Genomic DNA, 25,750 nt, shown 5'->3' with positions numbered 1-25,750 from the left:
AAGTTGTTAAATCCAATTCCTTAGAGTGATAAAATTGAATATACTTGACTTAAGATGACTAAAAAAACAGACTCCTGGAAGAATCCACATCACTCAAAACATTCAGCAACTCAGTGATAGTGAGATCAACAACAAATCACCAAAACACTTTCAAATGTTACTAAACCAGTATACTTAGATTTTCAATAAAGCCACTAGTGCTAGCTAGTCTTTTAAGTCCTTAAAAGATTAGTAGATTGGTACTTACTTAACATAGTATAATTCAATCATGAATAACTTGCTAGGTGCTTCCACCAACACATAAATAAAACAAATTTTGAAAGCCAAAACAACTAATTAGAAACGATGAGTACATAGGTTAGGACATAATTCAAGGGTAACAGGTATTTGGACTCATTGATTATTGCAATCAAGTTTTTAAATCTCCTAAATTATAGTACTCCGTATATGTTACTCAAACTCTTCATTCCAAGCAAGTTTGGACTCATTGAGGACAAAGAAAAAGTAAAAAAATATGAGCATATGTCGCATACTGGACCATATAAATTCTAAATCAAAATCCAATAAATGCTCATAACCATTTGAGAAACAATCCATCCAAAATCCAATAATCTAGACACTATATTAGATGATCTTGACATAATACTCAAATTCAATGAATGAACTTCCTAGCTCTCAACATTTTCAGATTAAGTAGATGAATCCATAATCAAATCAGCTAATAAACAAAAATAAGAGTCAAGATTGACACAATATTAAAAAGAAGATGACTTTATACTAAAAAGGAGATAAACAAGGAGCATAATCCTCAAGGATAAATAAATGAAGGCAAACCCTAAAGAATATAGTGAGTGACAAATATATTATTTGATCAATCTAATTGATACACAACAATGTCAAAGCCTTAATCCCAAAACCAAAAAGACGGGTTCGGATTCATCGAACCCCACACAAAAATAATTAAATTTAGCAAGTGGAAAATGATGTATGGATGTTGACCCATTAAAAAACAAAAATCCAGCAAAATTTAAAGGGAATAAAAAAAAAAAAAAAAAAAAAAAGCACAAACAATTTTAGCAAGTTATTCTACAAATGTGTAGTATTCCGCAAAGTAAAGAAAGAGAAACCCTAGAAAGAGAGACCATAAGAGTCGAGTGAAGTAGCGAGAATGTTAGTAGCAGAACCAAATGAAAGTGCCAAAGATAATGCAAATGAGAAATCTCCTTCACCCAGAAGAAGTATTTCTTGTAAAGATGAATATTCATTATTCATCCATTTCTCTCTTTCTTCATCTCCTTCTCCCATCACTAACTAATCACACTACAACTTCAATTATGCTGCTCTTTACTGCTAACTCAATTCATTTATTTTATATATATTACGAGTATTGTTTTGTTTTTCTCTCTCTTAATTTTACTTTCTTTTTTTAAGCTTATTTTTTGTATTCCGTTTATTCTCTTGTTTTTTTTTAAAAAAAAAATGCTCAATTTTGATTGAGTTTATCCTCTTGTTTTTTAAAAGTGCTCAATTTTGATTGACTATGTAAAAATTTGACTAAAAATATGTTTAATTAGCAATAAGGGCCTGTTTACTTCAGCTTAATTTCAATTCAGTTCAGCTCCAATCAGTTTAGTTTAGTTCAGTTTAACTCAAAAAATGTGAACAAACCCTAAGTATAAATTATAATAATGGAATACTAATAATTTATTTATTGAAAATATTTCAACAAATAATCATGTATAAACCATAAAGCACTAAAATGAACATCTATGCGTTAATTTATACTCGTATCATTAATATAATCGCTAATTTTATTTTTAAAATTACCAAAGAACAATTTATACCATATCCAACATTTTTTAATATATAAATTGAAGTTGGATAACCTTTAATATCCCTTATTAAAACATAATGTACTTATTTTTTTGAATTTTATTATTTTAAAAAAAATTTGAACAATTTTTTCAAGTAATTGATCCTGCAGTAAAGAGCTGTACCCAATTAATTCCCATTTTTTCAAGTACCAGTTGAGGGCTACATGTGTAATTTTCTCACCAAACAATAAATGCAAATTGCAAACAGTAATTGGACAGCTCATCAAAAATATTAAATAAATGACCACGCTTTTTCAATATATTTATAAAAATGCCACCAGATTAACAAAAATTCGTTTATCTAGCAGATAAAACTTGTATTTGCCCTGTTGTAAATAGAATATGGCCTCACTTCTTCCATAACTATGAAACATTATAGCTCTTTGTTAAGAATATATCTTGAGATAATATATGAATAGATTCTATTGAGAATATAATACCAATCCAAATGTTTGAATAATAGGAGTAATAATAACGGAGAAGGTAAAATACATCGTTTGTTTTACATTACTCATTGAACTCCCTACACACAAGTCAAACATAAAAGGTTTTTACCATATGCTCCCTCATGCCTCGTTACTTTTGTTTGACTATTTTTTCTCTCATAAATAAATAAAAAGAATAAAAGTGCAATAATAATGAAAGGAGTATTTGTATACACTACATACTATAATTATACGAAGTATATATGACCAAAATTTTCATTTGTTTCTTGAAATTGCAATGATTTGAATTTCGCACCATTAGAGAAATACAATGTACAGTTTTATGCATTAAAAATGTCGACCGTATGTAATGTGACTTGATCCCATAATTTACAATCAACAATTCTATAAGCATAATGGCATAAACTTGCTCATTTATCCAACTTGAACCTTTAAACACACCTGTATACAGAGGATAGTCAAAGTTCATTCAAATTAGAAATCGAATCAATAAGACCACACCAAGCTAAACAAGACCTTCAGAAAAAAGACCAAGAGAACATGGTCCAATGTACGCAGTATACCAAAGCACATTCACCTACAACAGTCTGATCAAGTACAACTGTATAAGTGATCCCTGGTACAAGAAGCACCATGGTACCGGACTATTAGCAAGAGGCGGAGGGTGTGTTACTTGAAGCACACGCGTCACACAAGTATTATGAGTGCAATAGTCTTGCGCATTCCAGGTCAGCTGTATAATTTTGTAGAGTCAGTCCAACAAAAGCAAGCTTTTCTTATTTGCTTAATTACAATCTGGTATATTCACACATATCCGTATAATATTTGATCCAGCAAACAAATACTGTAATGCTTTGCATAAAGCTTTCCAAACAGATAACAAGCAAATTACAGGAATATGACTAAACGCTTTCTGCCTTTCTGTGACATAATTAATATTCTAATGAAGCAGAACATCTTAGAACATACCATTATTAATATTGTTATACAGAAGATCCTGAAGACAATCTAAACCGTCCGTTGTGTCGACCATGACATCAGAAATTCATCACAAACACATTACTAACACCTTTATAGTGAGCCCCTCCACAGTGGATCAAGAATGGGTCAAATTTCTCAAGGACTAATTAAACGAATTCAAAAAAACAACTGATTGCATATGAGGCTAACTTTATCTGCCTACCAGTTCCCTACTTTTGTCCATCTAAAAAGCAGCACTCTTGAGCCACTTACTTGTCCCCTCTTCTTAATATCAAATAACATTATAAATACTACAAAATAAAAAGTAGTTTACTTTGTTTCACTTTCCCCTGATCCACTAATACTTTAGCTTCTTCAACATAAACCATTCCAGATCTCCTTCATTTTTAGTCTCCATCTGAAAATTTTCTGCTCACAAAACAGCTAACACTAAAGGAAATTCATGGTTCCAAGACAAAAACCATTCTAATTTTTTTTTTATCTTGGAGCGTTGATATCGCCCTGGTATAAACAGCAGTTTCACCTCATGTCTAACCACTCTGAAACAACGCAAACTCTTCCACCTCCTCCCCAAAGACAACATAACACACCAACTCCAAGCCATTTTTCAATATCAAAGCAAGCTGTAAACCAAAAAACTCCCAGAATGAAAAGCTCACCAGCGCCTTTTGTTAGGCTGTTAAGTAATGACCCTTTACTCCTCCAGCCTCGGCGAACTCATCCATTAGTTTGGTGCAGTGCAATTATATGCCTTGTGTTCTGTCTCCTTGTAATTTTCCTTGGGATCACAACTCTGATCATCTACCTAGTCATCAGGCCAAAATATCCGTCGTTTGATGTTCCCAACGCAAATCTCAACACAATCTACTTCGACTCGCCTGAAAATTTCAATGGAGACTTCACCGTGCTAGCAAATTTCACCAACCCAAATAGGAAAATCAATGTTAAATTTGATTACCTGGATATAAAGCTTTACTTTGTTGACAGACTGATAGCAACTCGAGCGCTTGAGCCATTTAGTCAAAGACCAGGAGAAGCAAGGTTGGAGATGATTCACTTGATATCAAGCTTGGTTTATCTGCCACCAAATCCTGCAGTTGAGCTCCAAAGACAAGTGCAGAGCAACAGAGTCACATATAATATCAAGGGGACTTTCAGGGTCAGAGCAAAAGTGGGCATTGCTCGTTTCACATACTGGTTGCACACGAAGTGCCAATTAGAAATGACCAGTCCACCTCTCGGAGTTCTCGTAGCTAAAAATTGCAGCACTAAAAAAAGATGAATATGAAGAACATCAAGTATTCTACTTATTCTTCGTCCTTTCCATTTTTTGTTTAACTTAATTATTTTTATAGACAATATTACCTCTTAGTTGTGCTCAAATTGTCTTGGTGTACAGAAGCTAGTTTTAAAAAAATCCAGCTACATACATAAAATGATATAAATCACTAAAGAGTTGTATAATTTTTGTAATGGGATATTTCATATTGTCACTTCACCAACGAGAATCAACAAAATCAGCTTAGCATCTTCCTCTTGGTTTCAATTATTGCAGCAATTAATAAAAAAAATTATCACTAGGAGTTTATACATACAATTACTACAGGTCATCTTCCCATATATTACACAGCAAAGCACATCTAATAAAGGTAGCTGCTTTTCACACTTTCTCCCCCAATCAAAAAAGAAAATCTACAAAATTGTCAATTTCCAAACCATGAAGAGAAGAGACGCAAATAAGTGGAGCTGACATTGCTTGTCATGTAGTCAGATAGCAAAACAGAGAGAAATCTGCAATTTGCATTATCTCAATAGAGGAAAGCAGACACTTTCAAAGATACAATGGATGTGAGATCCAGTATTTAGAAGAGGGGAGAAAAAAAAGACCTAAGAGGTATGAGTTTGGAGTCCTACTATTTCTATTTTTTGAAAGCAGGGTTCCTACAGTTTCTATCATCACATAACTAGCTGACTGTCAGAAATCAAGATTGGTAGAGGTAGTAACTCCTCCAACCTATCATCCTTGTGACAAGGGATTGCTTCTTACTTGAGGTGGGGTGTTGTGTGGTTCGTGAACTGAATTAGAGAGGCAAGGCCCAGGCCCAGGCCCAGGCCAGCCCCCGTGTACCAGTAATACAAAATTAGCTGATAACAGTCAAGTTAGACCTTAAGTTAAATAAGGGAAATTCAAAATTCCATACTGAAGTGCATCAGCAGTCCTTTGAGCCTAATTAGCTAGGATGCTTTAACAACCATTAGTGGTTTTTTTTGTTGTATTCACAGCCCAAAAGAAAATTGTAATTACCAAGGGATAGACCAATCCAATGAATTGCAGACAGCTAGGTGGTGGAATACAAGAGATAGGGATTTTAGTACACAGATCCACTCTTCTTAGGAGATGTAAGCAAATTTCTCCATTCAGTGAGAAACAGAGCTTCTCATGTAGTTTTATATTATATGTTTTGGTTAGCCAAACAACTTTACACTTCACTGTTTCCGAGGATGTATTATCTTATAAGTCAACAAAATGACCACTTTAGCTGCCAAACAAAATATCATTACAGACAAAAAATAAACAAATCTCTTAAACTCTCCATCCTTGCAAAATGTTATCACCATGCACAAATTTCTCTACTCAACACTTAACAAAAAGCCTTTTAGCTTTATGGCCTAATGTGAGCATTAATCCCTATCATCAGGGTTGTCAATCTTGCAGAAAAGAAAAACTTCATAAACATTACAAACTAGTGATTTTAAGGCTCAGCAGCAGAATTAAGTTCAGAAGTTCATCTTCTGATGTACACCTTTCACATATTTGAACGCACCTGGCTTCCATCATAAATGAGAATCAAGAGAGCATATATAACAATTAACAATTCTAATTAAAGCATTTGGTCCCATTCAATATGGTTGTAGGATTATTCACATCAGCTTCAAAGGCTTATTTATTTAACACTGGCTATTTCTTTCAGCTGCCTTAGCTTTCCAAAGCTAAAAGTCATCCTGCTTAACAGCATATAAACTATAGAATTCTTTTTTTGAACTAACTCATTCACCCTAGAGAAGTTGTAACACCGCTATTTTCTAAAAGTACATCTACAGTGACTACAATCAACCAGGTCTGGCATATCAACATCAAAAAAGCGGCAACTTGACATGAAGAATAGCATCTAAATAAACCTTGTTTGCTGCAAGCAAGTAAATAGGAATTTGGGGATATCCAAGTTCCATAAGAAACTAATTCCAATAAAACATAAAAATCTGCTTCTACGAAGAGATAAACAAGTTTTGAATTATTTTTTTTAAAACATGTCTTACATCATTACCTTATAGCACACTTTATTATAAATAGTTATATACTTATATGTGTCAAACAGAATTTATGGAAATGAGACCCATGTTTCACCACATAAGTCCAAGTTTCATAAATAAACTGTTAGTGATGTTATCTTTGTTTATTACAAATTTAAAACACACGCAATAGTTCAGCCACGAACCTTATATGTTCAGGATCATTGAAGATATATTTCACAAGAGAGAAAATGACACACATTCCATTGTCACATCAGCTCAAAGGAAAAGGGTCCTTCTCTGTGCTATAACGACCGCCTAGACAAAACGGGACAATTTCAAAATCACTTGCTTAAGGAGATCTCTGACAAGAACATAAAAGGAATAAGTATTTGATAGAGAACTCCATAGAATGAGAACACACATGTGAAAAGATCCCAGGGATCATATGTTTCAAATTATGTTCAAGTCACTAGCATAGCAATCAAGAAATGACATCAAATAATTAAGCAAGCTAATGATTTCATCATAGTACTCAAATCTATTAAAATTTGGAGCAGCAGAATCTAGAAACAGTGAAACTGAAGACCTTACATTCCAAACTACAAAAACTGCACTGTCAATAGAAATCCAGGCATCAAGTCTGTACCAAACAATAACAGCAACTAAAAAATCATTCCAACAAGATCCATGATAGCCATGCTAGGCAACAGCATGCCCAAATAAAGTATGCAGTACAATTAATGTCAATAATTACTTAATTAGTCAACATACTAGCATAAGCTACGCATTACACAAGGTTTAAGAACCAATAGAAGCAATCGAGCTGAGAGTGCTCGAGGAAACCAAGGCATAAACAAATATCAAATCTCAAGTATCCAACAAAATTTCACTCTTTTATTCATTTCATTATAAATTCTCATATGGTAAGTAATAGCGATGAATAAAATTGTAAATACAATGTTTAGCTATCCGGGAAAAAGGGTTGAAAACTAAGTTCAGGATTGACAAGTGAAAAAAAAAATAATAATAATCATCTTTGTGCAGACTAATACTCCCTCTTCAGTCTACCTTCCCTCATTCACTTCAGTTGGTGTCTTAGCAATGATTGACAAAGCATGTAAACCTCCTTCCAATTCATCCTGCAACAACCCATAAATCATCCTATGCCTCTTAACCAAGCTCTTTCCTTCAAAGTCATTCGAAACTATCTTCAAATTGAAATGGGTTTCCCCATCACTCCCCTTTACTCCAGCATGTCCAGCATGCTGATAAGATATATCCTCAACATCCAACTCAACAGGCTTCAATTCTCTCTCCAATTTCTCCCTAATTCTTTCTCCTCTCCTCCCCAATCCAACGCCACCCGAACTCAAATTTGAATTGGACTCCTTTACTACAATTTCACTCCTACCCACATCAAGATCAGAACTCTCCACCCCAGAAGACCCATTAAATTCCAGTTTAGGTTCCAAATTATCAGCACCCAATTGGGAATCCAACTCAGAAACCTCATCTCCTTGTTCAATTTTCTCATCCTCCAACCCTAAAAGAAGAGCCTTCCGCTGCATCAACTTCAACATATTCAAAAACCCATTATTCCTAGAAGGGGTTAAGTTCTGATGAAGCCCCAAAAGGGTGACAAAATCAGGAGTAACCCTTAAAATTTCAGGAACAGGACGACCAGATAAACCCAAAACAAGCAAAGCAGCAAGGCCTTTAGTCATAACAGAATCAGAATCAGCTTCAAAATAAACAAGTTTAGAACCAGAATCAGAATCAGACTCTAAGAAAGCTCGAACCCAGACCTGAGAAACGCAGCCCTCAACCTTGTTTTCCTTGGTTTTGAACTTCTGTTGAAGAGGAGGAAGATTGTTGGCGTAGAACATGAGCTGCTGGTACTTGGCTCGTGGGTCTTGAGCTGCTTGAAAAAGCTTGACGATTTCCTGGAGTTTTGGGGGGAGTTCTTCAACTGGTTGAACAGAAGAAGAAGAAGAAGAAGATGAAGATGAAGGGGTGGAGGAGAGAGATTGGGGTTTAGTAGGAATTCGTTGGAAAGAGATGGATTTGAAGGAGGAAGGAAGGGATGAAGAAGACAAAGGGATTGAAATTAAGGGTTTAGAAGAAGAGAAGAAGAGATTGAATTGGGGAAGTTTAGTGGAAATTGATTGAATTGATGAAGAAATCGACATTTGATCCTCTACCCTGCAAGATGAGCAAACTTTTCTCAACGAATCGCATTTACAATCAATGCAAGTTTCATCCTTTTTCTCTTTTATTAACACAATCAAATCCAAAAACCCAAAACATAAAATTCAGCAAACACTGACACCTAAAAATGATCAATTACTATAATATAAACACAGAAATATACAGTACCAAAAAAATATGCTTCAAGGATGGCATGAAAATTTGAAGCAGATGTTGCCCTGGTTGAAGCAGATGTTGCGCGAATTTTGGCTCTGAGAGAAGAATTTGTGAGAAAAGTACTCGACTTTGTTGGTTTGTATGGGGTGCTTGGACTATCAGAAGAATGAGCAGTGGCGTATCCAGAAATTCCGAACTGGGGGTTCGAAATCTTAAAAAAAAAAAAACCGATGATCATATATTAATTAAATATTCAATACATAATTTTAAATTTTTTATTACAAATGGATGGATTACACAATTAAAAAAAAAAAAAAAAAAAAAAAAAAAGTAGAGTACTTTTGTGACTTCGCGGCACATGTCAAAAAGACTCTAAACTCATGGTAAGTTGGTAACAAAAGCTCTACAATCTACAATAATACACAAAATAAACAATTAATTATCAATTAAAATCCCAAGTCCCCAATAAACACAAATTTGACAATATAAACTTCTTCTAATTATCAATTAAAAGACCACGTAAAAATTTATAATTCTAACTTCTAAGTTTCTACAATTCAATTTGTCAAGTATTCCAAGTATTCAAGTATTTTGTATTCAACAATATATCAAAACCAATTAAAAAAATAAAACAAACAAATAAAGATTAAGAATTAAGAGGAGTAGAGGAATAAGACTATAAGAGGACTGACAATTCTCGAAGAACTCAGAACTGTCGTCCGTCAGAGATCGGTCGCCGGTCGATGTCTCGGTGACTGTCAGTCGATAGGTGCGGCGCCGCGGCGGCCAGTGGCTAGGGTGTGAAGGTTAGGGTTTTGGTTGAACGTTGAAGCCAAAAGGTTAGAGTTTGGGAATTTGGGGGAAATAAGAATGTCGATGTTTTTAATTTCTGAAATCTGAATGTAAGGTGTCAAAAAATACAAAAAAGAGGGAAGTGGGAGTCGAACCTAAGACCCTAAGAGGGGGCGCGCTGCCGATCATGCACTTCTTAACCAATGCACCAAACTTACACATTTCATTAATTACCTCACAAAGATTCCTTTTAACCCTTTTTTTTGGAAAAAAAAAAAACCCCTAAAACTTATAATTTTTTTTCAAAAAATCTGTGGGTTCAATGAACCCCCCCTGAGAATGAGCTAGATTATGCTTGCCAAGTTTATCAAACTCAGAAACCTATTGTACTTCGGTACTTCCTAAGTTCGTAGTTCATTATTTACCCCACGGCCCACCCATGGCATGTCACGCATCAAATTAAGATTGGTTTAGTGGGAAATATTACACCTTTTAGTCTTAAGGTTGGGAATTCAATCTCTATTAAAGACAATTTAAGGGCAGGGATAAAAAATTAAAAAAAATGACGTGTCACGCAAGCGTACTATACAAAGTATCTACTAGTCACTATGTCCCTATTTGTTTGTCTCATTGCATAGTTCGAGGGTCAAATTTTAAAATTTTAATTAAAAAAAGATAGGATTTCACTTTTCTCTTTTGAAAACTCTTCCATAAACCCCATCACTGATAATATCCTTAAAAATATCAAATTTTACGTTGTATAATCTTTGTACGTTTAAAATTGGAGTTATTTATGTTTTAAGACGTACTTTGAAAAATGAAAAATTTGGGCAAACAATTAGAGACCGAGGAATTTTGAATATTTACTTGCATTGAGAAGTACTCCGTAGATAGTTGCACACATAGAAATTGCAAATAAGTATGGTAAGTAGTTTTACATACAAGTTGCAAGTTAGGCTCCGTGGAGGTATAAATTAATAAAATTTGATGAATGAATAATAGAGGAAGAATAATGATGTATACAAGGTAAAAACCACCTCTGCTTCTCACACAAATTCAACCGGCAGCTACAAAAATTCGTAGGAGGCATATTAATATGTGAATTACATTACTTCAAACCCCAACATTGAATTGTGCATGTACCACAAGAGATGAGTAAAGAAAAGCAACATTTAACTGTAAACTTCCAACACGATACATACAATGTACGAGCAACATATATACTGTTAATTTCCAACACAATACATACATCTATGTAATCGGATTAGCAAAATTGAAACTTTTTATATAGTATACAAAATAAGAAGACATGGGTTTTTATGAATCAAGTACAATCCTAGTATTTGTAACCCTTTTCAAACAAGCTCTCACTAGCAGCACCAGCAGTGGAACTTCCACTGGCAACATACTTGCCTAGGGTGGCCTCAGAGTTGGCTTTGCACCTTGCCAAGAAGACCTCTTGTGCTTTAATCACATTTTCTTTCTTTCCACCCCATATCTTAAGCGTGCTTTTCTGCAGTGCTCGCCCAAACGAAAAGGATAATGTCCATGGCTTCAGTACCTCCAGCTTATTCATTGCATTCAGGTTCACTGTCGCCTCTTCCTCACTCTGTCCCCCTGACAAAAACACAATTCCTGGGACTGCTGGTGGGACTGTCCGCCGGAGTGCTGTTACAGTGTGCTCTGCGATTACTTCTGCAGCAACCTGACCATATGACATTGAAACAGAAGCATCAGTCTTGTTAGGTTACTGTTGATCCTAGTTAGTTTAATAGCTGGTTATTATAAAAGGGAACAAGATAATTATGTATTGAGCAACTAGGAAAAACTTAGGTAAAGTGACCAAAACAAAGCTGGAGAGCTAAAGAAGATGTTGATTCACCTTGGGGCTATCTGAACCCGGGGTGACCATGTTGGGCTTGAGAAGGGTGCCTTCAAGGAGTACATGGTGATCATTGAGAGCCTTATAGACTGCAGCTAGCACAGTCTCAGTCACAGCAGCACACTTCTTTATGTCATGGCTCCCATCTGTTAGTATCTCAGGCTCAACAATAGGGACAAGCCCGTTCTCCTGGCATATGATAGCATAGCGGGCCAAACCCTGGGCATTCTGCTGAATTGCAAGCTCAGAGGGCTCTGTAGACCCAATCTTGAGCACAGCTCGCCACTTGGCAAACCTGGCACCAGCCTTGTAGTACTCCTGGCAACGGGCACCAAGGGAGTCAAAGCCTTGAGTTGTTGTCTCTCCATTGGTTCCTGCCAACTCAATGACTCCCTTGTCAACCTTGATCCCAGGAACTACACCATTTTCCTGGAGAACCTCAACGAAGGGCTTCCCTTCAGAGGTCTTCTGATAAGCGTCTCCTCAAAGAGGATGACCCCAGAGAGGAAAGTAAGAGCTCCAGGAGAAGTAAATAAGAGCTCCCGGAGAGTTTGGCGGTTGGACTCAATGTTCTCGACATTGATGCTCGCAAACCTTTTCCCAATAGTCCCTGTGCTTTCATCTGCTGCTAGGATCCCCTTCCCAGGAGTGGCAATGTACTTGGCAGTCTTGATCAGCTCATCTAGAAAACAAAAAGGGGGAAAAGTTGTTCAAAGTTTTACATTATGTTGAGTAAATATTATCATATTGGATGTACTGGAGAGAAGCAAGTACCTGCATACTTTCCTACGAACGCAGACATGTTCAAAAGTTGAAGGAAGTAGTGAATAAAAACTGCCACGGGAAAAAAATTGCAATAACAGATTTACCCAATATGGCTATATATAGAATCAGCTTAATAACTTGAGGGAATATACCAATAAGATTTCTCTACTCGCGCCATGTCTTGACACATGCACGTCGTTTTATCCAACGCAAGTCTATCATACATGGATAAAGGAATGAGTGATCATTTCCTCAGCCAAGTGGACCAGCTTTGTGCTCTTCTTATGTGTGGAACGGCTTCTACTTCTTATCCTCATTGTTATTTTGTGAGCAACTTCCACAAAGGAGGGAATTAAGCACAAAGCCAATGTTTGTATTCTTCTGATAAAACAAAATTTTCAGTACCTACTGATATCCATCACAAGTTCACAACCCACATTCTCACAAATATCAAGATCCTCCATGGCTTTGATGGAAAGCAAAGGAAGCTCTTTTTTTCAGAGCACCCAAGCATCGTTGCAATACCACAATGATAAATTAATAATCTGACCTTACGTGCGTCAGGATTAAAAAGTAAAGGGAAGGGTTGGGGAGCGAAGATAATACCTCAAAACCAATAAGCACTGAAAAAATCACAGCAAAAAATTTAGACAAAAAGCAAAGAGAATTTGATACAGATGTTTAATAACCATTCGTCAATCAATGACAGACACCTCAAGGGGTGTCGAAATGAGTTTCTAATAAAATTAAAGTTGGCTATGACAAAATTTACAACACGATATATGCCATTGTTAAGATGCGCACTTTGCGCTCATATACCATCATTGCTATCTTCTAGGGCCTCATTGCTCCCTTCAGCTACATATCTGATCACAACATGGTGCTGAATGCATTGCTCGTAACAAAATTGAGGTGTATAAGTAAAAAAAAAAAAAAAAAAAAAAGGGGTTTTGAAGTATAATGGAGGCAATACATTAGCTAGGTTGAACCTCCCAGGCCAAACTGATCAGCAGGCTACCAGGCACTCTTGATTATTATTTGCAATATTCAGTTCAGCTTGTGATTATTGAGATCCACAATGAATAATGCTTCCCTCCCCTCATTCATTCATCATCTGTGCCAAAATACCTGTCTCCAAACTCGCCCATGCCTGGAATGACACGGAAATCTTTATTTAAGCCTGTTTCTATTTCAGAGGTCACAATCTTTATTCTTGGGAAGCTTTTACAGACCATATGCACTCCTTGGGGTGCCTGGTTAAGAAAATAGATATTGATTTAGATCTTAAGAATAGCAAAGCAGTCCTGCTAAAGAAGAGCTCTGTATGCTGATTGGAGCAACAAGAAGCAATAATAACATTACTCACAGATATGAGATTGAGAAAAATTATGTTTCCTTCAGGTACACCCTTCTTTATGAGTAAAGATATGGCTTGAACAGCAGAATTACCTACGGTAACACCCAAGAAAACAGTACCCTGTAAAAGACTCGTCCAGTAAAATTTGGCATGATAAAAATGAAACATTTCAAAAACAATGAAATAATGACTGAGAATTTTCACAGTCCACCTCGAATTATTGATCCAGCTTGTAGAAAACACGAACTTCAAGAGGGTAAAATATGAATATAATTTTAGGTTTTGCACCCATTAATGACACATTGATACCAACCCTTAATCCAGAACAAAAACAGTGGGGACTCTGGGACTTTCTTAACCAATCTTTCAAACAAGAAAAAAAGGTTCCTCCAAGGATTAACCCCAAATACAAGGGAAAGTGGGAAACAATGTTCTAAACAGGTCAATGAATCAATCACTATTGACTTATCTCAAAGTAAGATTCACTAGGACTTTTAAGAAGTAGCCTCATGAAGGTATGGCAAGGACAATCCATGGATAATACTACCTCCGTTTTTTTTTAGTTGACGCGTTTTAACTTTAGCACTATTCATACACACTTCCCTTTGACCATGTTTTGTAAATTATACGTAATGAAAAATAAAGTTATGTGGGATCTTATTAAATTCGTCACGGTATATATTTTCAAAGTATCAACTTCTTATAATTTTTGCTTATCGGTAATTAAAGATATTAACGATTGAATTTGTGCATTGGCAAACGTGACTAAAGAAACGTGTCAACTAAAAAGAAACGGAGGAAATATTATATTTAAAAAGTAATAGATAAATAAGATAGTTTTTTATATATAAAAATATCAGACATCTACTTTAGCATAGAGCAAGTGGGGAAGCTTCCTAAACTATACCACTTATACTCCTTGCAGTAAATCATGAAGAGAAGAAAACCTGTTCCTAGGATTGGATCCAAGAGCAATACATGTCGATCCGCAATATCTTGTGGTAGTTTTTCATATATCAGCTGCTAAAATAAATGTGACTGAGATTAGTAGAAAAATAGAGTACAATAAATAAATTACAATAATCAAGCACTTCTAACACAAAACGATGAAACAAAAGAATCCAAGCTAGAGATTCATACTTGTTGCCCATTGTCACCTTCTCTATGTATAAGAATTTTTCCAATTTTGATTCCTTTGCAGCATGCACGTAAAGCATTCTCCATACTTTCACCACTGGCAAATTTCAAAAAATTTCATGAGATACATACTTACTGAAGCAGACCAATGATAAGCAAGTTTCTTTATGGAAAAAAGGAAGAAGTTCAACAAGAAAATTATGCTATAACCTTAAAGTAATAGAGACCAAACATATCTACTATGAAAGATCAGTCACCAAACTTCACAAAACAGATAGTTTAATTTAATCTATAGATATACTTCAAAGCTTGTATTTAAGAATCAACGATTCAAAGAAACACGAATGTTACTACTTCCTCCATTTCTTTTTAGTTGCTACACTTTCCTATTTTGGAAATTGTTAATTAGTTAAAACGCTTTCCATTTTTTACATTTCTTTCTCTCTATCTCTCTCATACCCACATGGGTCCCTTTTATTTTTCTCTCTATCTCTCACCTCTTAAAAAATTGTCTAGGAGACCGTAAAAATAAAAGTGTAGCAACTAAAAAAAAACGGAGGAAGTATCATTATTTGCTGACAAGCAAGCAAGATATACAATCATCTTATTTAGCTGATCTCTTTATAAGAAACTGAAAAATAAATCCAATGAAAGTCAGAAATAACGGAATATATCCATAGGTTTTGACGAACCTTCTAATAATGGACACCCCACATAATCTCTTGCAGAAATCTACACCAGTATATACAGAGCCTGCAAGTAAAAACAACGAACAGAATGAACTAAACACTGGCAACTCACAACCTTGGTCTGATGTCTCAGGATTGGAAACTTTGGAAAAAGAAAGTAGATTTAAGTGCTAAAATTATCACAGCCCTAAAGCCAAATTAAAGGACTATACTCCTGTTCAAAATACATGGGAATTTCTAGAGAATAACATGTTGCACATCCACCTAGACAGTTAGAACTTTATTGAACTCCCTGTTCACCTGCTTTCAGCTTAGACTTTCTTAGGTGTTCCATACTGCTGTGCACTGAATTTACAGACTGCATCAGATATTAGAACAGAACAACTTACATGGATCTTTTTTAATAAAATATGTATCATATCAACCCATCCAAGGACATCACCTATATTAAGCAGGATAATTCTTAAGATTTGGTATAATGAGGCAATGAGCTTCTAACATATGGACTTTAGCTTCCTCATCATTTCCAACAATTTTCAAAGCAATTATCTAGACTTGCAGATGAAATTCATCGTGGTCATACATTTCAAAAACAGGGTATCCAGAGATGAATACAGTAACTAATTAAAACTGACATTGAATGTGATTCAGTGGTGAAAACCATACCAAATCACTGGTAAGGAGCTTACCAGTAGGAGTGATAACCTGCTTTTCTGTGAATGGAAGATGTCCTAGTCCATGCTCAACAACCTAAACAAAATGTAGATTATAAGAGCACAGCAAAAAAAATTCATTGTATGTAAATAATAAGAGGGAAATGAAATTTCCCACATGAATCAGGAAACAATATTGTCCGTTGTCCAAGCAACAAACCAATGCTCAACCAGTTGTAAGAAACAAAAGACAACTGAGGAACCATGACGTGCTGCCATGCTCAAAAGACAATATCAAGAGCCTTTATTCGTCAGCCTTAACATTTATAATTATCATTTCCATATTATACTCTTATACATATTTCTTTCCATCCTTTTCTCATTCATTCTATCAAAATGCTATAAACGAATATGTCACCATCATCTAATAAGCAGAAGATGGTAATTCAGAAAGCAAGTCAGTATAGTCATGTGAACTGCAAAAATACGTCAGTGGTTGTTTGTTTGACATATAAGCATATGGCAAGTTGACTTAATTAGGAAGCAAATTTTCGTGCATTTGCTTGGTTGGCAATAACCTAGGAAATTCTACTTACCCACAAATTTGAGGAATTTCCTATTGGGAAGAAGAATTTTATATCGACGAACAAATCTTCACATATCATATATATAAACAAACTATTCAAACATCTCTTTGAAACAAATATGACAGTCAATGTTTTAGTCAAGAAGCAGTACTTACCAAGCGAATCAGCCGATCAGCATAAAAAACAAAATCATGTTTGGTAGTCTGTGCATCACGAATAAGTGTATGCATGCCACGTATCTACAAAAGGAAAATAAAAGTGCGTTAATTTTCCCTAATATAAAAAATGTACAAATTATTACTCATTATAATAAATAGCAATTACCTGGAAGGTTGTCTGGATAACATATAAGTTAGGATAGATTTTGCAGAGATCGTGCTGACCAAGTTTTGTTCGAATATGTTGGACAATAAGGTCAACAGCAACATGGTTGTCGCCTCCACGGGGAATTATAATATCAGCATACTTCTTTGTCGGAAGTATGAAATCATCAAAAGCAGGCTTCACAAATTTTGAGTACTGCAGCATTGTCCAGAAGAAAGTTTGTCAATAACCAATTTATCACCATGATACTATGCTAGTAATAATGCCGTGAAATTTAAAATACTGCAGCATTATTCAGAAAAATTGGTTAATAACCAATTATCACCATGATACTCTGCTAACAATTATGTCAAGAACAGCCAGCCCCCCCCCCCCCCCCCCCCCCCGCCCCTCTCCCTCCCTTATTGGCTCTTGGAGAGCTAAGAAGAATGTTCCATAGATTTTGGTTAAAAGCTAAGAAGCAAGTTCCATAAAACTTGGTTAAATAAAAGCGCCAGCCCACGCAAAGTTCTTCTCTAATCCCAAATATTAATGATGCTAGTCCTAGTATCCAAACAGCTATGAAGGAAGGGTAAATTCAAGGGCATACAAGACAAAAGATGCCTATATAGATATTAGAATAAATTGCATGGTCTAACTTCATTAGTTTACCAATTTACAGAGATCATGAATGAAAAAGATACTCCTCCCTCCTTAAAAATCTCACCTCATCCTCGAATGAAGACTTGGTGTTACTCAACATAATAGAGTCTGAAACTCAGAAATTAGACCTTGTATATCCGGTGCAGAGAAGTACATTCACAGAAATTAATAGATGATGCTCACATAAATACATGGTCAATAACTAACCTGGTCCAATACCGTTGCAATATCTCTAGCCTTCTCAGCAGTATCACGCCTAATTCTTCTTGCCAATCGTACATCAGCATCTGCACTGGAAACCAGCATTATGAGAACAAACAGTAAAAAGGTCTAATTCTGATATAAGTAGGATGAGTACTACAGAGTAAATCTATCAGGAAAAGAAAATTGAGCTTTAGTTTAAACCTATAAAAATTCCAAGCATTGACCCTATAAAATTAAACTTCAAAGACACATAACTAAGAGAATAACAGAAAACAAAATTGCATTTTGACTTTTTTAGCAAACATATATCAATAAGATAAAATTTTCCAACAGAGGCTAATCCAGAATTGTAAAAGGGATAAACATAGAGCATAGATTTATGATGTGTAGACCCAAGGATGTCATGTAAAACAATCTTGTGTCAGTTATCAATTCTCATATGACACGAATCTCTACAGAGAAAGAGGAAAATAGTAAGATAAGTAAAATGAAAGAGGATGGACCTGTATCAACAAAAATTTTCATATTCATTAGCCCACGAACACGAGGATCGTGAAAGATAAGTATCCCTTCCAATATAATTACATCTGATGGGTTGACCTGCCAAGATTTTAATATCAATATGTTATGCGGCGCAAATAATTCACTCTGGCGCAAATAATTCTCTCTCATTCAAGCAGCTACAATTATTTTAATATCAATATGTTATGCGGTGCAAATAATTCACTCTCTCATTCAAGCAGCTACAATTATAAAATAACAAAGAGGCCAAAAAATAAGCTGAAGGGCATAACAATAATTTCTTGTTCTCCTAAGTAAATAGGAAAATAGACAGATTTAACTGTGATCATAGCTTACCCTTCGAGCTGGAAATACATTGTTTTTGTAACTCTTAAAATCGTAATTTGGAATATCCACTGCTTTCCCACGCCTTAGATTATCCATGATACAAAGCAACTCTTCAGTGTCAAATGCATCTGTTGAAAGAGGGAGGATACTTCATTGTTAGCATCTTTCAGCATATAGACAAACTTTTATATCCCCAGACAGCAAATAACAAATTAAAAATTAAAAGGGGCCCTAAGATCCGAGTATTAATGGCTAATTTAAACTGGAGTTCACCGGTACAGTAGCATAAGGTGAAGCATGGGTGAATTACTATCGAAGGCTAACTTTTAAGAGGAGTTATAATAAATGACTCATGCAAAACTGCAAATAAATTACCAGTCAACCATCAGTGTCTCGATCTGGTTAGGGAATTTAGCTAATACTACCTCCATTTCCAAGAATTCTCAATATTTACTGTTTGCACACAAATTAAGTCAATAGGAGAGAGACAGTGTTTATGTGGTGAGTGGGTGTAAGAAAAAGGTGGAAAAAGTAAGAGAAAAAAGAGAGAGTGAAATTAAAAACAAGGGTGGGTGTAATAAAAAGGTAGAAGTGAGCTTTCACAAAAATAAAATAAAAAGGTAGAAGTGAAGTAGTTAAATGGAATAAAGTGCAAATGTTAAGAACTTTCTCAAACGGAAAGTGTTAAGAACTTCCAAAACGGAGGGTAGTATGATATATCATGAGGAAAAAGCTTAAGTGGAAGTGTGGAACAAATGAGCATACAATTAAGTACCAAACATGCATCCAACCGACATGTTACTCTTTCTTATAAATAAACACTCTGGCCTTTGTGGGACAAGATGGTTATCCTCATCCTAGAAGTAATCTAAGTAAACTCACCAGGATGGTCAAAGTTGCATTCATGAACTCGTAAAAGCTCCTCCTCCGTCAGATTATGATAAAATGAATCCTGTCAAATCATTTGACGCAATTGATGGATTAATGACCAAGGGTTGAAATTAAGCATTAGAAAATTCTTGTATGATAGCAAAACACAATCTGTGTGTAGACTCCAAGCTGGTGCTTTGGTGAAAAGTAGAGCCAAAAGTCTAATAATCCAAACATATACAGTACTTTACCAGCAATGAAACCAATGGACTCATGGCTACAGGCCTACGATTTTAAAGTATTTTCATTGACAAGGAGTAATTTATAAATTATGAAAAATCCCACTCATGAGTTATTTATGGTAAATCAAGTAATTCATTACAAATTCCATAGGGAACTTGTAGACACCTCCAGCTCAAAGCAGATTCATACAACGAATTATATTAGACCAATAATGATTTATTATGCCTCCTTTCACTAAAATTTTGGAAGATTGATTCGTTGACCCTAATTAAAATACTACAAACAATAGAGAGTAGTAGAAAATTTTAGAAGAATAGTGAGGAGATCAGGAATTACGAGGAAACTAAGTTCAAACAAAATATAATAACCAGTTATACAATTAAACCAATTAAGGAACCTACACAACCCCCATCAAATCCCCCCTCTCCACAAAAGAAAGAGAAAATAGACCTTGCTCTTAACTTTTATGTTTTCGTTTGCCTATACTTACGAATTGTCGTTACTACTTGACAAGATTTTTACCTGATTAACAACAACCACACGCTGGTCATGAAGCTGCTGAATAATCATATCACAAACAGTAGTCTTTCCTGATGCTGCACCTCCTGCAACTCCTGCTCAGGGAAATGTCTGATTAACCAACAAAATCAACCGAAAGGAAACATGTGAAGAAAATAGTGAAAGAAAGCAAGTGACCAAGCATGAAAATTCAGGCAACTAATGCTTCTATTTATCTCTAGAAGAAATAGAAATAAGCAAACACAAGAAAACCAAAGGTAGTAAGTGACATACTACACGAACAAAACATTAAAAGATTTCGGTGAAAGGATAATGTGTGACATATACACCAACCCCTATGCTAGCTTCACTCAACTACATGCAAGAGCATTCCAGGACTTTATGGAAAAGGCAGAAGTCAGAAGAGTTAACAAATGAAAGATCTGTACATACCAATGACAAAAGGTTCATTGTAAACATTTTCAGTAGATGTAGTTGGTTGTTCAATAACAGCTTTCCTGGATTCTATGCCATCCACGTGAAATCCAGAAAAATGGGCTCCTGATGAAGCCTCTATCATATCTACGACTGACTGGGAACCCATTCAACAAAGCTGCACAAACAAGGCATGAGGACATGGAAGGAGATTAAAACTGAACAATACTGCAAGCAAGTAATGTGGTGCTCCCACTAAAAGCAAGGACTAAGAATCATATAAAACTTTAGAAGTATCTACACATGCAACACTTTGAAACTGTAGTGATTCCAGTAATTCACCACAGCATGCATTAAAAGTTCAACAATCATAAGTGTTAGCTCAACAGAACACTATAAGAAATTAAGAAGCATGCACCAATGTATTATCCATGAATCAAGACACACATCTAACCTAACATTTGGGGAAAATCGACAAAACTTTCTAAAATTCTCTTCCTGTATTAGTTATCCTGAAAAATCAGGCTGAAGGAAGCATATCAGGACATGACTTTTCCTATTACTTAATATCTTCTACGTGAATTATTGACTACTAGAGTTATCAGAGAAGAGCGACTAGACCAATTTGTTGTAAACAATTGGAAAGGGGAGTTGTACTTATACTTATGATAATGAATTTTCATCTAAGCTTGTTACGAAAATCCTATACTAATGCCCGTGGTTTGGCTTTTTTTTTATTTTTTTTGGTTGAATCTTCATTAATTTCCATTACCGCTTAAGGAGGTGGAATTGGAAATACATAATGATAAACACATGTTTGGGTATGGGATGCCATTACCCTGGGCATTAGAATGAAACTCTCATTTGCAAAATTACATTCAAATACATTCTCACTACAGCTAGTCCGTTATTATTACTGTCTACCAAACAGATCATAAGCATACCAATATTGACCAGTAAGCCAATACCTTAATGGTGTTTACTTTTCCGACATCGGGCACCTGTACACAGCTTCTAATCGAGCAATATATATACATGGCATTACAGAAGCCAAGAAGCGGAATCAAAGTCGTGGTGCATTTATCCCTACTGAGTTCTGCCCCATGACTAAACTAAACTTTAACTACAATTAAAAGAATGTCAATGCCTCCAAGTCAAATAATTAAATAAAAGGGTGCTTTGTTCAGGAATAAATTCCATGTTCCTTAGATTTGGTCTTCCCAACTTATTTTATTCAACATTCAAACAAGTATACAAGCTATATATCAATGTCATTAAAACCTTAATAATTCAAAATAATTATATCAACATAAATAAATATCATTCTCTTTAGGCTTTAGCTCATAGTCCCATAAACTTACCACTAGTAATAAGAAATTTAATCTTTAAAACAAAAAAAAAAAAAAAAAAAAAAAAAAAAAAAAACTCAAATTCCTTTAAAATCAAAACATTAAATCTAAATTACCCACATTGATCTGACGCAAGCTGCTCATACATCAATTCAAACAATGGAATTATAGAAAACGACAAACAAAAATCCAATCTTTCTTAAAAAAGAAAATCCAACTTATTTATCACGGATCAAATCTGAAACCAAGATACAATTATATTAATAATCTTTTTACTAGGTCAATTTTATTCAAAAAACAGGAATGCAGCACAAAAATTCGAGACCAAATAAATTAAATTATTAATTTGGGAAAAAAAAATAACTAAAGCAAGAAAAAAGGGAAATTAAAAAACAATTAGAAATGAATATACCTTTGATTCGATCTGATACTTTTGCAGAAATTGAAGAAATTAATGGGAATGAAAAAGAAAGAGTATTTATAATTAAAATTGAATGAGATGAAAAAATAATCAAGAGTTACGTTGTTAAGGAGAAGAGAAGATTGATGATATTTATAGTGGGCGCACCGATGAGAGAGAAACACCAATTACTTGATGTTTATTTTTATTTTTATTTTTATTTTTTTGGACAATTATTTTTATTTTTTTTTATTAATTAATAGGGCTTATTCTTTCCTTTATTTACCACCGACGTCTCCTCATTTTCATGTTTTTTATGCTCTCTATTAATAATTCATACTTAGATCTTTTATTTTTGAGGAAATGTAGATCTTTTATTAAACAAATCTTTCCTTGTCCCAAAAAGAACAAATCTTTCATCTTTGTATCACATTTTTGTACACTATATGATTTATAAAATAAATGATATAATATTAAATTATATACCGAGCAAAGCTTGGTTTAGTAGTAGTAATGTTTTCATTTCCTAAATTTGAGGTTATAGAATCAAACCCTATTAGAGGCACTTTGGGGTGAAGATTACCTTGTCCTTCTTCCCACTCCCAAAGTGCCTACCTGAAATAAACAAAGCGTTGAATTAAAAAAAAATTCTTTTGTAGTTTTAAACCAGGTGCATAAATTAAGAGCTTGTTCTCATTGACTGAAATGAGCTAAGCTGAGCTGAACTGAACTGAACTTATTAGAGCTGAACTGAATATTTTATGAGAAAAAGAAATTAGGAATTGAACTAAACTTATTAAAACTGAACTGAATATTTTATGAAAGAAGGAAATTAGGAACTGAAGTGAACTGAATTTATTAGAGCTGAACTGAATTGAACTGAACTGAAAATAATCTGATGAGAACATGGCTTAAGATGTATAAGATTGGATACTCTGTATTGGTGGAATACACCATACAATAGAACTTTGATATTGATGGTAGAGTTTGGAATTTTGGATTAATAATAGAAATTCAATTAATTTGCTTTAAAAAAATATTTAAGAAATAAATAATGTAGAAAATGAGAAGATGATTGATAGTGATGGTGTACTAATCAGTAGGTTAGAATAGATTGGAAGGTTGCGATAAGTAAAAATAAAAGTGAGTGATGTTGGTGGCGGGCGAATTGTACAACAACTTGATCGGAGCTCCACGTAGATACTAGATCATGATAATGGCCCACTTCTATGAATAATTAATTTTCTCAGCTTCTTCTTCTTCAGTGTACCAACTTTTTAATTTATGATAATCCCTCTAAAATTAATGCAATTATCATTTCCTTTTCGTTTTTCCCATACATTGATGTTTGGAGAAGATGAATTTTTACAATGAATGATTTCATGATTCGTATATGATTGACCTCTAGTCTCTATAAGTATAGCTTACTTTCAAAAATGGTGCTAAGAGAATACATAGTGCAAAACCTAATGATGAACATAATTGGATTATATATGAGTAATGACCTTTTTTAATACCTTAAAAATTTACAAGTCACCTTTTAATCTACAATGAATTATTATAATATTATGTTGGGTCTTTTTAGCACTCAAAAAATTTATGAGTGAAGTATTTTAAAATCACAATAATTTAAGGGTCTGTTCTCTTCACCTTAATTTCAGTTCAGTTCAGTTTCTAATTTCCTTCTCTTATAAAATATTCAGTTTAGTTCAGTTCCAATCAGTTCAGTTCAATTCAGCTCAGTTCAGTAAATCAGAACAAACCCTAACTTTTTTTTTTGTAATGAATCATTAATGCCTTAAACAATTAAAAAAAAAAATGTTACACATAGCCTTAAGGGGTTCATGTAAAAAGTTAAAAATGGAAAAATCAAATGAAAATATAGCATTACAGTGGTTTGTGCGTAATTTTATCATGCATTCCTAAACAACATTTGAAAAGATATTAAATACTTATTTGTAGCCCTAAGAGCTACATATAACATTACCTTTATTATAATTTTTGATAGAAACAAACATAAAGGGATACTCCATGTAATTGATGACACCAATATTCTATTTAATCAACCACATAATGAACAATAAGAAGTTATTAAGAACATACTCTAGTGGAGCAAACAAAAGAAGATATTGGGGGTGTTTGGCAATTGACTTTTTGCCTAGCTTTTGGCTTTTTAGTTTGGTCAAACAGCCAAAGAATATGTTTGGTAGTTGGCTTTGTTGTTGGCTTTTAAGCTATTTTTTCCGCCAAAAGTTAATAAGAGTAGCTTTTTCTATTGACTTTTGGCTTGTTGGCTCACTTTATCACTAATAAACAGCTAACAATCATTAATAATTTTACCAAACACTTTTGTAAACAGCCGGTTTAAAAAATAACATAAAAAGCCAACCCATACAGCTAATACTTCCAGCTAATCAAACAACCCAAGCAAACAAGCCAATAGCCAACTGTCGATTGCCAAACAACCCCATTGTCAAAAAGCAAAAGAAGATGGGTGAAGGTTGGATTGACATATCTGAGCGCACATTAGGCATTAGGTTGGGCTGAAGCAAATGACCTGAATCCTGATGGATCAGGGCCTAAAGTTGGATCAGGCCATTAGTCGGTCCATTGCTCCTTTATAATCAAAACTTGATACATTACTTATAAATTGTAATCAATCTCTAACGCCAGATCATTATCTTCTAATGAACCAAATGGACCAGAAATTCGACCTTTTTGAAAGTGGTCACTTATTCACCAAATTTTGCATGTTATCTCAATCACTGTGCCAGTTTGATAAATAATACTCCCTTCGTCCCTTTTTCATATTTCTATTTGTAAAATTACACGAAAATTAAGGAACTTGGAATAAAACAAAGTACAATGGAAATTACAATACATTAATTGATGTCTTTGAGTAAAACAAACATAGAATAATATTTAATGTTGCACATGTCATCAATCTTTTGAAAAGAAAAAGGACCAATAACATTTTTTGGTGGAAAAAAAGGACCAATCATATTCATCTAAATTGATACACATGGATTCTGAAAATAAGAGTGAGAAAATAGAGAAAGCATTAATTACAAAACAGAAAAATAGGGATAATTTGGAATATTTGATAAAAATTTAC

At 34.4% G+C, this 25,750-nt stretch overlaps 2 protein-coding genes and 2 pseudogenes across 8 annotated transcripts; 1 reads left to right on the top strand and 3 right to left on the bottom strand.

Annotated features, from left to right (window-relative positions):
• The first annotated feature begins 3,731 nt into the window (after positions 1-3,731).
• LOC145575040 (uncharacterized protein At1g08160-like) lies at positions 3,732-4,833 on the top strand. Its single transcript, XM_081632966.1, has one exon. It carries the CDS (start codon positions 3,828-3,830, stop codon positions 4,581-4,583), a length of 756 nt encoding a protein of 251 aa, XP_081489092.1. The 5' UTR covers positions 3,732-3,827; the 3' UTR covers positions 4,584-4,833.
• Positions 4,834-7,469: 2,636 nt separating this feature from the next.
• Positions 7,470-9,844, bottom strand: LOC145575037 (sufE-like protein 1, chloroplastic/mitochondrial pseudogene; annotated as a pseudogene). Of its 4 annotated transcripts, XR_014098244.1 has the most exons (4): positions 9,652-9,844; positions 9,299-9,369; positions 8,972-9,170; positions 7,470-8,797 (listed from the first exon to the last, which is right to left on the bottom strand). The product of XR_014098244.1 is annotated as a sufE-like protein 1, chloroplastic/mitochondrial pseudogene, transcript variant X2 (transcript). The 4 variants fall into 4 exon arrangements; XR_014098243.1 differs by lacking the exon at positions 9,299-9,369; XR_014098245.1 differs by lacking the exon at positions 9,299-9,369 and having other exon boundaries at positions 8,972-9,054.
• A 1,063-nt stretch (positions 9,845-10,907) lies between these two features.
• Positions 10,908-12,623, bottom strand: LOC145575039 (fructose-bisphosphate aldolase 5, cytosolic-like; annotated as a pseudogene). The gene is made up of 3 exons (XR_014098247.1): positions 12,408-12,623; positions 11,634-12,315; positions 10,908-11,456 (listed from the first exon to the last, which is right to left on the bottom strand). The product of XR_014098247.1 is annotated as a fructose-bisphosphate aldolase 5, cytosolic-like (transcript).
• A 382-nt stretch (positions 12,624-13,005) lies between these two features.
• On the bottom strand, positions 13,006-22,809 carry LOC145575036 (uridine kinase-like protein 3). 2 transcript variants are annotated; one of them, XM_081632964.1, is made up of 15 exons: positions 22,648-22,809; positions 20,905-21,064; positions 20,476-20,567; positions 19,723-19,792; positions 18,850-18,968; positions 18,495-18,591; positions 17,995-18,074; positions 17,146-17,340; positions 16,977-17,060; positions 16,271-16,331; positions 15,585-15,645; positions 14,896-14,989; positions 14,703-14,778; positions 13,765-13,847; positions 13,006-13,651 (listed from the first exon to the last, which is right to left on the bottom strand). In XM_081632964.1, the coding sequence occupies exons 2-15, from the start codon at positions 21,053-21,055 to the stop codon at positions 13,502-13,504; spliced, it is 1,413 nt and encodes a 470-aa protein (XP_081489090.1). In that variant the 5' UTR covers positions 21,056-21,064; positions 22,648-22,809; the 3' UTR covers positions 13,006-13,501. The 2 variants fall into 2 exon arrangements, with proteins under 2 accessions (XP_081489090.1, XP_081489091.1); XM_081632965.1 differs by having other exon boundaries at positions 14,703-14,775; positions 22,648-22,805.
• Positions 22,810-25,750: the final 2,941 nt, after the last annotated feature.

This window comes from Chenopodium album, chromosome 13 (genome assembly GCF_948465745.1).
Source record: "Chenopodium album chromosome 13, dcCheAlbu1.1, whole genome shotgun sequence".
Taxonomy (NCBI): Eukaryota; Viridiplantae; Streptophyta; class Magnoliopsida; order Caryophyllales; family Amaranthaceae; genus Chenopodium; species Chenopodium album.
The sequence above is the reverse complement of the archived record's forward strand: the minus strand, read 5'-3'. Positions and strand labels throughout refer to the sequence as shown.

Coding starts and splice junctions, on each gene's coding strand:
- LOC145575036 (XM_081632964.1), bottom strand. CDS start 21,055: ATGGGTTCCCAGTCAGTCGTAGATATGATAGAGGCTTCATCAGGAGCC. Junction 19,793..20,475: donor GTGTGGTTGTTGTTAATCAG/GTAAAAATCTTG, acceptor ATGATTTGACAG/GATTCATTTTATCATAATCT. Junction 15,646..16,270: donor GCAGGTTATCACTCCTACTG/GTAAGCTCCTTA, acceptor TTTTACTTGCAG/GCTCTGTATATACTGGTGTA.
- LOC145575040 (XM_081632966.1), top strand. CDS start 3,828: ATGTCTAACCACTCTGAAACAACGCAAACTCTTCCACCTCCTCCCCAA.